At 39.4% G+C, this 16,149-nt stretch overlaps 1 protein-coding gene across 1 annotated transcript in view; it reads right to left on the reverse strand.

Moving 5' to 3' along the window:
• Positions 1-1,199: 1,199 nt before the first annotated feature.
• Positions 1,200-16,149, reverse strand: part of LOC104587871 (protein PAT1 homolog 2-like) — a 29,306-nt gene continuing 14,356 nt past the window's right edge. Inside the window, exon 5 of the mRNA XM_010245627.3 lies at positions 1,200-4,108. Within this exon, the coding sequence (XP_010243929.1) occupies positions 1,992-4,108 (2,117 nt within the window). The 3' untranslated portion in view covers positions 1,200-1,991. The remainder of the gene's footprint in view (positions 4,109-16,149) is intronic.

Raw genomic sequence — 16,149 nt, forward strand, 5'->3', positions numbered from 1 at the left:
TGCCTATGGGCGTATTGGGCAAATCGATACTATTTTTTTTTACTTTCTTTTTATTTTTTTTTGAAACCGGTTCAGGAGAGCTAGTTAAGTGCTCCTCTGCCCCCTAAACCGGTCAAACCCCCGATACACCAACTATAGGGGCATATCGGTGGGGTCCCAGAATGATACGTATCGGCCGATACGTATATTGAACAAAAAATTATATATTGACTTGAAAAATCAATTTTTCAATATAGTAATGTTTACACACTAAGCGGTTGGCACCCCACACTACGCATGTGCACATGTTGCATGCATTGGGAACATCTCCCGTACTTGTTATTAGGAGATGCTTCCAATACACAGTAGGGTTGTTCACGGGTTGGGTTGGGTCGGTTTACTAGCGTTCTTCCAACCGACCCGACCTGGTCGGTTTACCTAGAAATGAAACTGAAACCAACACAGTACTAAGTAAAACCGACCTGGTCGGTTTGAATTGGTTTGGATCGGTTTGGTGAATGATTCTCTCGGTGTGAACAGTAAAGGATTCAAGTCTAAGAAAGCAAAGGCTGGATGCCTGAAAATTAAAAATGATTTGATGGATTAAAACTGATATTATATATATATATATATATATATCTAAGTTGGTTCGGGTCGGTTCGGGTTCGATTTTCACACATGAAAACCGAAACCAAACCATCGGTTTATATTTTTTGTAACCCGAAACCAACCGATGCTGAAGAAAAACCGGCCAACTCGGGTTGGATCGAACCGAGTTGGTCGGTTTGGGTCTTGTTATGAACAGCCCTAATACACAGTTTGGATGTGTTTGGGGCACCCGTTGGGCGCGTTGTGTAGGGGACCAATGTGATCTCAAGTCTCAACCAGGTGAGCTCCTAGGAAGCAGGGCCCCCTCCACCAGTTCTCCATTTATTCCCAATCCTCACTCGTCTCTACTTTTCTATATTTCCGTTGCACGAGAAGAAAACATTCACGAGACTTCGGTGACAGCAGTCACTCCCAGAGTAACCATAATAATCTCCCGATACTTGATTCTGTTATGGCGAAAGTGACGGCTTGTTATGGTACTTCTGGTCATGGAAGATGGAGACTTCTCGACAGATTTTTTTTATACCAAGTTTAAACCCAAGTCTGCTAGTGGACAGTCGCATGGTCAACAGAACACAACCAAGTGAGTTTGATGCTAGGATGCATCTCTATTGTCAGCAATAGGCAATCAAATGCGTGCCTAATGAAGAGAAAACTACTATTATGTTCAAAAATATCTACATCTGTATGCAATCCTGAAACTTGGTACAACATTTAAGGTAGATAATTACCAAAGCTTTATCATGGTTTTACAGGCTCTTAGTCAAATGTTCAGGGAGCATCTCCCTAATCAACCTGTTTATACCAAGTATATGACATGACCAAAGGTCCCCAATTTCACTGTCAGTAAAGAGTGGACAAATTCCCACATTTTAACAAAAAAAAGAAAAAAAACAAAAAAACAAAAGAAAAACCAGTAATTGAAGATCGGGATCCTCCCCCTCTTTGAAAAAAGGAAAGGGAAAATCAAAGCACAAAAGAGTGCATGACATGAAAGGAAAATGGAAGGCCTTCTGTTATGAACCCTGTACATTTTCCCTTACTCCACACCCACTTCTGTTTGGAGTACCAACAAAGAGCACCAAAATTAAGCTCCCCAGAAGAAAACTTCTAGTCACAGACTCCCCGAAAGAGTTTTCAACATAATACACAAAGGCCTACAGTTCACCAAATGAAAACAGGTGGGAAAGGGACACTAAAAATGGTAAGAGAAAGGGAAGTTCAGGAAAAAAAACACAAATGGGGGAAAGAGAAGCTGAAGAAACTTGATCCTACGCCATGTGCTCAACCCTTGATGCTGTCACATTCCATTTTTCAGGCAGACCCACAACAAGCATTCAAGGATCGACAAACAGAGAATCCAATAACCCAACTACAACATTGTTCCCAGGACTACTTATTTACTAACCAGGAACTGATTCAGAATTCATTTGACCTCCACTGCCATTGCCATGGGTATTAAATCCAGTAACAGGCATGGAGCGCTGTGCAAAGTCCAGCAATATCTTCCGCTGATGCTCATTGGTGTGTGGAATACTTGCACGTAGCAGCTCAATTGGCATCTCTCTGCTTATAGCTCTTGCTGCCTCTGACCCAATAGATGCTGTATTTGGCGGGGCTTGCATGAGCAATGATTGCACAATACTGTCATACTTGCTTACACAATACTTTGTGAGTAGGGTAAAGAAAGCATCAAAAGATGCCTGCCAAAGGGCCCGGTTCTGCATGTTGTAGTTGCTGGCAGCCTGAGGATTTGTCAATAGTTCAGTTGCCCTGTCAAGGACAGATTTTAAGAGGACAGATGCGCCATCTCCAGCAGAGCTTCCAAGTGGCCGCAGTGGAGGCTGCTCTGAGGAGCAAACCACGGCAGCAAGACAAGCACTAAGTGCACTGAGATCCATATCACACAAACATGCAGAAACAGTGTTGGCAAGATTTATTGTTGTCTCAGCAGCACTAGTGTCAGAGGGAAGGCCACCAAACAAAAACCTCAGGTGACGAAAAATTGCCATGCAGACAATACGTGTAAGTTCGCCACCAGGATAGAGGAGCTGTAAGTACCTTGAGAGGAGCTTCCGACCCTTGGGAAGAGAGACCAGCCGTAGGAACACCAGGTCATCCTTGGGGGCCAGTCCTACTGTGCGCCCACCTTTTCCAAGTGGATCAACTAGCTGAAGTGATGCTGCAAGTCCCTCTAATAGGACTTGACGACGACGTCTCAGCTGCATCCCACCATCTTGGGACTGACTAAATTGTAAGAGCCTGTCAATGTCATCCACATCAAGAAGAAGACAGAGGCCATCTTCTATAGTAATCCGTGCTGCAAGCATTGGCTCTTGTTCAAGAGGCTTCTCAGAAACATTTTGCTCAATGCTACCATCAGCAGAAGCAGATGGAGGTTCAACTTCAAGGAGAGGACGAGGCCGGCGTATAGAAGAAAAAGGTAGTCTTCCCAAAGCATCAACCTGGAGATAGGCATGAGGCTCAGTGTTAGCACGTGCTCGGGAAGACAGGTCCCTCAGGTGAGTCGGGCAGAAATGGTGTTTCAACCTTGACCCTGCAGACTTCTTTGCAAGACAAGCCTGATGGTAATAATCATCTATATAAGGATCACTACTGTGTGTTGCAGCATGCTGCATTCTAAGAATAGTTTCTATCTCTTCAGCAGTCATGTACTTGGATCTGATCTGCAGCCACCCATTTTCGCTCTTTTGGCTACTTGTATCAGAACCTTGTTGAGAAAAACGCAGGTTATGTCTACCCCTTTGTGTTGATTTTGTCCTCTGGTCTCTTAATTCAGCCATCCCCAGCATTGATTCATACTTACTTATTACATGTGGTGGTGGAGAAGAATGGCTACCAAATAATTGGGACTGGAGAGATGAAAAATGGGCAAGAGATGGTTGAACTGGATGATGCAGTCTCTGTTGTTGCTGCTTCTGCTGAGACATCAACTGCTGGGGGACTAACCCACTTGAATGAGGCAATTGCTGTTGTAACAAGTTGTTCAAAAGATTGGAATGATCTCCAGGAAATAGGTTGGCCTGGTTCCCCCAGTGGCCCTGTGGCCTATTATTCATGGAGAGGCTTTGGGAGGCAAATTGTGGTAGGTTTCCACCATAATGTAACCCATGAGGTAGGCTCTGCAAATGAAGCTGAGAATTAGAGAACGGAGGCATGTTTGGTGAAGAGAAGGGTAACTGAGGTCCACCAAGAGATGGCATGTTGGGGTGGTGAGAATGCTGATTTGGTGATGCCTGAGATCGACCACCAGGAGGAGGGTAAGAAGTAAAAGATGACTTCGGTATTAAAACAGGTTCACTAAAGTGTTGCTGCTGTTGTGGCTGCTGAGGATATGAAGATGTTCTGTACAATGGTTTTGAGTCTCCAAGATGAGCAGAAGAAGAATGTGGCTGTGATGACCATCTTTTACCTTCCTGAACATTTTCTGTTTCAAAAATATGCGTATCTAACCAGTTAGGAAAATCAGAATCTTGTGCCCAGTCTGTAGCTGATGAACCTGGAAATACAAAAAAAAAAAAAACTTTATAATAAATATGGTAAAACAACAAATGATGGTTAACTTTTAGCAATTATTATTGCAATTGACCAATATGAACTTCCAATGAAATTACTCCAGAAAATGAAAATATATCCATCGACTAATATGACTTCTCATAGCCTCAATATATGAGAGAAAGTGGACTGAGGTGGTTTGGTCACATGCATAGAAGACCAGCACCCATCAAAAATAATCTGTTACAAGTTGAATGGGCTATAAAAGCAAGGGGCAGACCAAAAAGGACTTCAGCGGAAGCAGTAAGAAATAATTTTAAGTGCCAATAATTTGATGATAGATATGTCGCTGAATAGAATGGAATGGAAAAACAGGATTTGTGTAGCTAACCCCATATGTAGTTGGACATGGCTTACGTGATGACTACTACAACGATGATGATGATTTTTTTTATCAGTAACGATGATGATGAAATTCACCTAGAACTTTTTCTTTTTTTCTCTTTTAACAGAAAGGGTTTTTTTTTTGTCATTAAAATTTCTGTTTGTATTACAGATTCTACAAGAGTCGATGTTCAAGCCTATTTTTGATAAGAAAAAGTTTATCCAATTTAAAAGAAAATAAAAAGTACAGTGAGGTTACAGTAATTTTCCCTTAAAAGAATTAACAAAACCAAGTGGCCCTCACTCCAAGTCAAGAGCATCAGCAATCAAAAACTCTCGAATAAATCAGACCTGCTCATAAATCTGGCAGGCATTAACTCCATTGGAAAGGTACACCAAACTGTGTAACTAAGTGTTGCAGAAACCTCTATAGCTTTTTAACAGGATGCACATTCTAAAAAATGCCCCAATACCCCAGCAATTACCTGGCTGCCCATCCAAACAGTAATATAGCCAAGAGCAAACTACCCAGAAGTTCTCCCACTGATAATGTAAATAACCAACCTTTTTTGACAGCAAGGAAAAAGAAATCTTATTAAACAAACAATAATTACAACTAGTTTTAACTGACACCTAACTCAACCAATAGGAAATAACTTCAGAAGCATTACAGAACATGACAAAATACATCCCTTTTACAATGTCACCAAGGGAATTATATAGCACCCACTTCAAGGGATGACAATAAACCTGACCCAAAAGAATCCATACTCATTTCGTTAAATTCCAGAGGTGACAATAGACCCCCCCCCAAAGAAAATTTTACTAATAGTTATAAAAGGGTACAACCAAGATGTGATAAAAAATCACCAGACAACAGAAAAGATAAAACCCAAAAGATATGACAAATTCATCTCACATAGCCAATTCTAGAAATAACCAAAATTCACTCTCTAAGTCTTCTTTTGAAATTCCTTCAAATTCTGGAAGAACCAAAACGCACTCCATGAATCTATTTCCAACCGGGAAAACGATTTGCTCCCTGCAATTTGATTTATCTTCAAAGATACTTCTGTTTCTTTCCTTCCAAATTAGCCAACAGATAGCAACCCAACTAATACTTTGAGAAGCAAACCATAGAACAGGTGCATCACATTCTTCTCCTTAGCTAAAAACAGGTAATACCTTCCTCCATATTTATTCCCCTACTTTTGATATGATCCTGCGTAAGAATGCAAGTCAGAGCCACTAGCAAAGTAAAAGCCTCCACTCTTGGTGGATGAGGATATTTCCACCAATTTCTAGTTTCTGCTTTTATCTTCAAATAACTCTATTTCTCTCCAAATGCCCCAGCAGATTGTAGAAGAAATTGAACTCCATATTCCAGAAAAATTTTCTCTTCTTACTATTATCACTTTAACAGAAAGACCACCTTGAGAAGATCTCTTGTGGCTCAGCTGCATAACACCAAGATCTTCCCATCAATCCATATGAATGTGCAACATAGCAGCCACTGAATGGCTGTATGTTTCCAACCTACAGTCAGACCAGCCAGAATTACAGGTCCATTTCACCACTGAACCACTTGCCTGCAAAAAAAAAAAAAAACTGTTGACTTGGCCTACAACCTGGTGACCCGCCCAGTTGAACCATTAAACCATTTGATGTTATCAGAGGGTCACGAGTTACATATTAATTCTCTTATTTTTGTTTAATTAATATGATGAATATTAGAGATATACCCAATTTTTTCTATGGTTTTATATTTTGTCTATATTTTATACTTTAATAATTTATGTTAATTAGGGTTGACTGATTTGACCTGGATGGTTGAACTACGAACAACCCACCTTGATGGCTTTCAGACAGGAAGAGAAGGCAATGGAAGAAATGGAGTTCATGCAGACAACAACCTGGAGATGATTTCTTAGGGCTGAGGCAAAAGAAGTACTCTTTCAAGAGGCACATAGGGGAAAATCATGTTGAAAATCAGGGAAATGAGAAAATCCATGGTAATGCTAGTAGGGCTTGATGTGATCGAGTGGCTCTAAGTGTTTGCAGAGGGTGTACTTCAATCAGGTAAAGAAACAGAGTGGAAGAGATCTAAAGAAGAAAAAGAATGAAGGTACCCTGTTGAAAGAAGATGGAACAAAAAAGGTAGATTATTGGCTCTGTTTGACTATTCTGGGGAAGGGAAGAAGCAGCCGATCTGCATTCCCAAAGAAAGATATAGCTCGCGTTCGAGGGAGAGCAAAATGTGTTACAGGACTTCTTGAAAGTGATAAAGGAAAGGAATGATATAAAACGGGGTATTGATGGGAGAAACAGGAAAACTCTGTCCTAAGAAGGAAGTGTGGGAAAAGAAATTGATGGTTGAAGTAGAAAAGAAACAAGAAAATTGGAGGTTACTAGCATCTGATTTAATTAAAAATCTGAGGATAAAGGGTCAAGTACTGTTCAGCATTCACCCCTTTTGAAGACTATAAAGCAGTGTTAGACTTGATGGAAGATGAGTTAGATGTTAGTGCACTAAACTTTCAGTTGAAGACTGGAGTACGGTGATGAGATGGTCCCCTAGCACAAAACCAAAAGATTTTTCGGTGGAGACTGGTACAACCATTCGGATTGCTGGGCTACCTTTCCATTTGTGGAAGTTGGAGGTCTTTCAATCGATTGCCTCCTTATGCAAGACAAGACTTGAAGGTGTGTTTATTAAGATCTCTAATTAGTGGCCATGAGATCAAAGAAAAAACTACATCAGAAAGAACTCGTACCACCAGGGATCAAGACTTGAAGGTGTGTTATTAGATCTCAGATCAGTGGCCATGAGATCAAATAAAAAACTACTGCACAAAGAGATCTTACCACCAGAGATCAAGACTTGAAGGTGCATTATTAGACTTGAAGGTGTGTTATTAGACTTCTAATGGGGCCTATATCCAATAAGTGGCCATGCGAACCAAGGTGTATTATTAGATTCACTATTTCAGAAAAGCTTTTACTTATTTCAGTGGGCTGGCTATAGACGAGAAATCACATGTTATGTTAACCGACCATGTGATTATAGAAGAAGTTAAAAACACAAGGGACACTAATCTACGACCAAGATTAAAGTATCAGTATCAGGTATCATATTGGACAACTTGGATACGGATACACATTGGAAACACATGGATACAGATGAAAAATATGGAAACACTTGGATATGCTAGGGAAACACATACAAATTCCATAAATATGTTAACAATATTATATTTAAGATCAAATAACCACAAATAATGTATAAATACATAGAAAATGTGTATTTTAATAGTGTATATGAAAAATATATTACAATTAATATAATAGGATGCATGGATACCATATAATTTTATTGATAATGTATCAACCAAGAGTCCAAGATGCAAAAATATGCTCCTATTATGTATTATTATTATATCAATTATTTTCCATTTTACAACTTTTACTTTTTAAAATTAACAAAGAATTCAACTAACTTAAAAAATATCAAATCTATTAAAATTTCTAAGATACATATCAATCCAAGGTCATGTTTTCTAACTACTAAAATGATTATTCCATTATTAATACTTTTATTTCTATATTTTTTCTAAAATTAAATATCCTTTTTATTTGAATGTAGATTATTAGATTTGATAGGTTCAATTTAATATTATATTCTTAATTTGTAAACAATTTTTTTATTTTCGTAACTCATAAATATGGTGTTATTTAATATAAATTAAAACATTAATCAATAAATGTAATATATATAAATTTTAAAATACATATCAGGTGCAAGTTACTAAATTTCAAATACAATAATAATTATTCTATAATACTTGTATAAATTTCTTGAGATTCAAATAATCTTTTGATATAAATGTGGATTTGATATATTGTTTAATTCTATTATTTTATAAAATACTACTTTTGAATATTATTTATATCAAATCTATTAAAATTTCAAATACACATCATAACAAAGTTCATAATTTTTAATTACTGAAATTATTATTCCATTATTAACACTTTTGTTTCTATACTTCTTGTAAAATTAAAAATCTTTTTTAATATTAATGTAGATTAGTATATTTGATAAATTCAATTTAATATATTTCTATAAACTTATTTAGATTTGTTAGCATAGGGGTATTTTTGTCTTTATACCTTGATTAATGTTGCTAATCTGTAATGTTGTGTTGGAACATGTGCTCTTAACTTAAGTAAGGGAACATAGGTCTTTTCAGTCATGTTTTAATAATAATATAAATACTTACTGGCCGACTGGGAGAAGTCAAGTTGACTCTTTCAGTTCAAATCAGAATTCTCTCTCTCTCTCTCTCTCTCTCTCTCTCTCTCTCTCTCTCTATATATATATATATATATATATATATATATATATATCACCTTTTCTTCTTCTACATAACTGAACTCAGTCAGGCCGAACTCTAAGGCAGACCTGAATTCTATCATGGTATCAGAGCTAGGTTAAATCTGCCTAGATTTCTGCTTGCCTAGGCTTCATTCTCTGCACACCCTATCTAGGGTTTCCTCTCTTTTTTTCTGTGTTCGATTGGAGATAAGGGAAAGGGCTGAAAAGGAGTGATCGCCCTCTTCCCTTGGAGGTCTTTATGCCTCCAGTCAGGTCGTATGTGGTCGGTTGCTGTGATTTCTGAGATCGCCCTCTCCTAGTAGAGGAAGAATAGAGGGCCGAACTGTGTGGGCAGTGGCTGTTGTGTGTGCAGCGGTTGTTGTGTGTGGACTGCTTTCCTGCTCGTATGGGTGTTACTTCAGCGATAAGGTAAGAGATTTCAGTGCATGATATCTGTTCTGGATTAAATAGGAGGTGTGTTTCAGACCATATGCTAGGGTTTCGGCCAGTAAGTATTAGGGTTTATGCTGGTTTCTTTGTGCATTTTGAAGGAAGAGATATTATCATATAGTGGTGAGATTTCAGATAGTTGTAGGAGTAGGGCTTGTGGTGTGAGCATACTTTTCAGCAACAATTAGTGCTGCAATCAGTGTGACAGGTGTGACCTAGTGGTGTGTAGTGTGCAGATCTCAGTGATAATAGAATTCAGCAAGTGTGCAGAATCGGTGATAATATAATGGGAGACAATAATGATTATAAACCTAGTGTGATGGTGCCTACAGACCACCTGAATGTTCAGATGACCTCCATTAAGTTAAATGGAGAGAATTACGGGCCTTGGGCTAAATCCGTTGAAGTCTTTCTGAAGGCAAAGAAGAAGGTAAAACACATCAGAGAGGAGAATCCCTCCTCTGACTCTCACGAGTATGAAGACTGGGAGCAAGAGGATGCTCAGATCATCACATGGTTGTGGAACAGTATGGAACCCAGGATTAGTGTGAACTTCATGTTCCTTGATACTGCCAAAGATGTGTGGGACCACGCAAAGAAATTGTATTCGAGGCAGGACAATACAACCAGAGTTTATCAGCTTTATTAAGAGTACTTTAACTTGCAACAGGGCAATCAGAGTCTTGAGGAGTACTATGCCAACATGAGGAACATACGTAATGAGTTGAATGTCTATCATCCTCTCACTTCTGATGTCAAGATTCAGCAATAACAGAGAGAGCAGCTTGATGTGACTAGATTTTTGGTGGGACTAAAGTCTGAATATGAACCAGTACGGGCTCAGATATTAGGGGGATCAGCTCTTCCATCCCTAGAAGAGGTATTTGCTCGACTCCGGAGGATTTCTATCGGATCTACTGAGAACTCTAATATCTCAGATAGATCTGCCTTTGCTGCATCAAGAAGCCGTGGTGTTAGAGGTGGAGCTCGGGGAGCTCAGTCTGGCCGTGGTGGTGGTAGTGGTTCTGCATATGGCCGAAGTGGCAATGGTGGGTCTACTCATAATCATGGTGGTGGTCGTACTGGGAGCAGAGATTCAAGGGGAGCCCGTGGTAGAGGACGTAGCTCGAGCCTGAGGAAGTGCACTCATTGTGGTATGGATGGACATACCATCAACTATTGTTATGATCTACATGGTCCTCCCTCAACCTTGGCCAATCATGCTGCGACCGGTGACTCAAGTTCCAGCTTTAGACAGGAGAATCATTCATCTGACCAGATGCCTCCTACTTCCACAGATGGTCCCATGAAGGAGATGGTGAGTGTTCCCTGTGATGAATATGAGAGGTTTATCCAATCACAGCAGAACACGACGACTTTTGCTCACTCAGGTATGGCTTGTCTGGCATCTACACCCAATCCCTGGATCATTGATTCTGGAGCCTCCGATCACATGGCTGGAACTCCAGGTGTGTTTTCCTCCTTATCTCATTGCTCAACATCACAATCTGTCACCCTTGCTAATGGTTCCACATCCTCAATTTGTGGTGTCGGTAATGTTGACCTAGATCCTGTATCCCTCTCATCAGTTCTGTATGTTCCTAAATTGCCTTTTAACCTTATGTCTGTTAGTAAGCTGACCAAATCACTTAACTACTCCATTACCTTTTATCCTTCTATGTGTGTCTTTCAGAATCTCAAGACGGGGATGAAGATTGGTGGAGGGCATGAAGCAGATGGACTGTATTATCTTGACGGTGGTGGTGGTAGAACTTCAACAGCTCTCCAGTCATCTCTTTCTCCTCTCCAGTGGCACTGCCGATTTGGTCATCCGTCGCTAAAAGTCTTGAAGTCCTTGGTTCCGTCCTTGAGTCAGCTTTCTATTTTGGATTGTGAGTCGTGTCAGTTTGGGAAACACCATCGTGTTCCCTTTAGTTCTAGGGTTGATAACCGTGTGTCGAGTCCTTTTTCTTTAGTTCATTCAGATGTTTAGGGTCCTTATAAAGTGATGTCATATAATGGATACAGATATTTTGTCATTTTTGTGGATGATTTTTCAAGGATGACGTGGCTCTATTTAATGAAAGAAAGAAGTGAATTGTTTACCATTTTTCAAAAATTTTATGCTGAGATTTGTAACCAATTTGGTACCCACATCAAAGTTTTTCGTTCTGATAATGGCCGCGAATATTTATCCTCATCGTTTCAGGAATACCTGGACCAACACGACATTATACATCAGACCTCGTGTACCTACACCCCACAACAAAACGGGGTGGCTGAGAGAAAGAATCGCCATCTCCTTGAAACAGCAAGATCCCTAATGCATTACATGCATGTTCCCAAACCTTTTTGGAGTGATGCAGTGCTTACCTCTTGTTTTCTGATTAATCGGATGCCCACGTTCATCCTTGATGGTCATTCTCCGTTTCAGGTCTTGTTTCCCACTTTGTCTCCGTTCCCTCTTACGCCGAGAGTTTTTGGGTGTGTCTGCTTCGTCCATAATCTGGGTCCCGGGAACAACAAGTTCGATGCCCGTTCTCTCAAGTGCATCTTCCTTGGCTATTCTCGGACCCAGAAAAGGTATAGGTGTTACCATCCTGGTTCTCGGCGGTCCTTTGTGTGTGTTGATGTCAGTTGCTTTGAGTCTACTCCGTTCTTTTTGGGGTCTGGTGATGCTTCTTCCTCCTCATCACCTCCTCCTCTTCCACTTCCCGTTGTCGATCCTCCTCCCTTTGTTCCAGTCGTGACCAAATCCTTGCCTCCGGTGCCACCACCTGTTGAACGCCCACCTATCCGTCATGTGTATACACATCACCCACGTGCACCAGCTACTACGGCTACATCTTCGTCAACGGATCCGACACCAGACCCGCACTTAGCATCTGAGATTGATCTACCCATTGCTTTGCGGAAAGGTAAACGTACTTGCACCCTTCATCCCATTTCTAATTATGTTTCTCTTACTCACCTTTCCGCTTCCCATCGCCATTTTGTTACCTTGTTATCATCAGTTATTGTTCCTAAAGATGTCTAGGAAGCCCTTGCCTCTCCAGGGTGGTGTCGTGCCATGGAAGAAGAACTCTCAGCCCTTCATCATAATCATACTTGGGACCTCACTACTCTTCCTCCTGGGAAGCAAGTTGTTGATTGTAAATGGGTTTATACGGTTAAGTATTTGCCTGAAGGTAGTGTTGAACGCCTGAAAGCGCGATTAGTTGCAAAAAGGTACTCCCAAACCTATGGTATTGACTGTACAGAGACTTTCTCACCAGTTACTAAGATAGGGTCAGTTCGTGTTGTGATCTCTCTTGCAGCCATGTACGAGTGGCCACTATATCAGCTTGATATCAAGAATGCCTTTTTGCATGATGACTTACTCGAGGAGGTCTACATGGAACAACCTCCGGGGTTTGTTGCTCAGGGGGAGGATGGTAAGGTGTGCAGACTAAGGAAGGCTATATATGGGCTTAAACAGTCTCCTCGAGCATGGTTTGGTAGGTTCAGTGAGGTGGTAAAGAAGTTTGGTATGAAACAGTGCAAAGTTGACCATTCTGTATTTAGTCATGACTCTCCGGGAGGAAAAATACTATTGGTGGTGTATGTAGATGATATTGTTATTACTGGGAATGATAACATTGGTATTGACAAGCTGAAGACTTATCTGTAGGATCACTTTCAGACAAAGGATCTGGGTAAACTGAAATACTTCTTGGGTATAGAGGTAGCGAGATCCAAGTATGGGATTAACCTGTGCCAGAGGAAGTATGTGCTTGATTTGCTAGAAGAAACAGGCTTGTTGGGTGCCAAACCAGCTGAAACACCCATGGACACAAATACCAAGCTAAGCAGTGATATTGGTGAAGTGTTTGAAGACCCTGGCAGATACCGACGACTTGTGGGCAAACTGAACTACCTAACCATTACCAGACCAGACATCTCATTTGCAGTTAGTGTGGTAAGCCAGTTCATGCAAAAACCTCTGATCCCTCATTGGAATGCGGTTCTGAGAATTATGAAGTATCTAAAAGGGGCTCCGAGCCGCGGTCTGATATATAAGAGTGGGGGAAAACTTGAAATAGAAGGGTATTCTGATGCTGAAATAGCAGTGCAGAAGCAGAATATAGGGCTATGGCGCACACCGCTTGTGAATTAGTGTGGCTAAGGAACCTTCTACAGGAAGTAGGGTACAACATTAACACTCCAATGAAGCTCTATTGTGATAATCAAGCTGCAGTTCATATCTCCTCTAATCCAATGTTTCATGAAAGAACCAAGCACATTGAGGTTGACTGTCACTTTGTGAGGGAGAAGGTGCTGAATGGAGAGCTAGACACTACACATGTTAATACAGGAAATCAGTGGGCTGACTTATTTACAAAAGGTTTGAGTCGGGGAAGAGTGGACTACATATGTAACAGGCTGGGAGTATATGATATATACTCACCAGCTTGAGGGGGAGTGTTAGCGTAGGGGTATTTCTGTCTTTATACCTTAATTAATGTTGCTGATCTGTAATGTTGTGTTGGAACATGTGCTCTTAACTTAAATAAGGGCACATAGGTCTTTTCAGTCATGTTTTAATAATAATATAAATACTTACTGGCCGACTGGGAGAAGTCAAGTTGACTCTTTCAGTTCAAACCAGAATTCTCTCTCTCTCTCTCTCTCTCTCTCTCTCTTTATCACCTTTTCTTCTTCTACATAACTGAACTCAGCCAGGCCGAACTCTAAGGCAGACCTGAATTCTATCAAGATTAAAATAATCATTTGATATATATGATTTATTCCATTATTTTATAAAATACTAATTTTGAATATTGTTTTTTATTTTTAATTGGAGTTGTTAAACATAAATATATATTATTTATTTGAATTGCATTTAGACAATAAAGTTAATAAAAGTACTTTTATTTTACTTATTAACATAAAAAAGTTAAATAGCCTAGTGGTTTAAGCACTAGGGCATTAAGCGTTGTTATGCCGGTTGGCATGGATTCGAATCACTTCATTATTTTTTAGTAGAAAAGCATGGGGCATGTGCATCGCACGTGTCATATCGCATTATATCAGTCTGTATCAGCATGTATCGGTCAATGCAATGTGATACTAACTGATACACACCGGTATCAGCTTGATACACATGACTTGCAAGAGACACCTCCAGTATTAATGTATCACATGTTGGAAACTAATGATACCAATATGTTGGATATCACGGCCTGATACAAATGACTTGATCTACTTTTCAAAGAAAACCCGTTTGACTGAAACTACTGCAAAATGGCTCGCCTAGAGACTGAGGTTGGTATCCTACTCAACCAGCCCTGATCACCCAAATCTGAAGTACAGCATAAACAAAAAGGAATAAGATGAGTTGGATTCAAATTGGGTAAGCTGTGAAGAGGAAAAAACCGATGAGTAAACATTTGGGGAGTCTAGTATTGGCAGTATTGAGAGTGACCTGGTCAAAGACTCATGGTGGAAGTGGACTTGGGAACAAGATTACTCTTTGAAACTTCTTCACCAGCCTCAACTAAGAATTCCCCAGTAACACACTACTAGCGTTATCTAGACTCCAGAGTACAAGAGATGGTGTCATAACATAAGTTTGTGATAAAATATTGTATAGATTTGTTGAGTAACAATGCTACTACCTGCCTAATGACATGATTGCCACTTTGAGCCAGCTCAAAAGTTCTTCTCAAACATGAAATTAAATCTTAGTTTTTCTATGTGTAATAGATTATTTGGTTCATCTATTAGAAAGTTTAAATTTTATATGAATTTTAATTTTGCTTGAACACATTGAATCATGCATCTTTGTTTCTTGAAGTTTGTAGGACAACCACACAGTACTATTTTGTTTATAAACTTTGGCTTTAATCATTCCACAAAACATCATTATAGATTGTTTCATATTTCACAACGTTTCCACCATGTCCATTACTTTTACAATATTTCCATCAACACCAACATTTTAAACCTTGGTCTGGAGTACCATTACCAATAGCTAAAATCTAGGTCATTTGAAGCAAGAGAAATTCCCCAATCTTTGAGCACTGCTCTATTCCCAAAAAAGATGACTTTCAGCAAGGCAGTGGATTAGGTTCACTTTTTTTATAGATGCTTAGGTCCACCTTTGTCTATTACAGAAGTAGCAAAACTTATATTCAAGGTTTAAAAGGCTAAAGGCAGAGACAATGTGGTTTGGTATTGGAGAGGAAAGCATAAACCTCAGGGCGGTTTGAGGCTTGAGCCTCAAAGTAAAAAGATAAAAATTATGAATACAGATCAAAAACAACAAAGGCATTAAAGAAAAGTATGAAATTGAAGTTTAATGTAATTTTGTGTGACTTATCTAGTATATAAATGGTCTAATGACACCAATAGGCTAGCTTACAGTTTATTCTAATACAATCAAATTTATTTTTTCCAGAACATGCATTCATCACATTTTGCCTATCCTCATGTAAATCGACCATAGCAACTATTTCTGCCATACATTTATAAGCATAACAAACTGGTACATACTAATCAATAAGGTTTGCTTCTGCTGCAACTCTTAATTTTTTCATCAAGTGTTAGTTCATGCTTTGAAACCTAACAAAGCAAAGAAGAATTGGCTACTGACTCAAAGTAATCAGGTAGCTGATCATGTAATTTGGCCTACCGAAACATACTAAATTCCTGACCAATTAATAACTCCCAAAAAACCATTGTAAAACTAAAAAGAAAAAAAAGGAAATATATATACACCAGAAGCTAAGAATCAAAGGAAAAGGTTAATATTTGTGAATACAAGTTAAGGACAAACTTGCATTAGAATACCCAGA

The sequence above is a fragment of the Nelumbo nucifera genome, chromosome 7, assembly GCF_055504915.1.
Source record: "Nelumbo nucifera cultivar China Antique chromosome 7, China Antique-T2T, whole genome shotgun sequence".
Classification (NCBI taxonomy): Eukaryota; Viridiplantae; Streptophyta; class Magnoliopsida; order Proteales; family Nelumbonaceae; genus Nelumbo; species Nelumbo nucifera.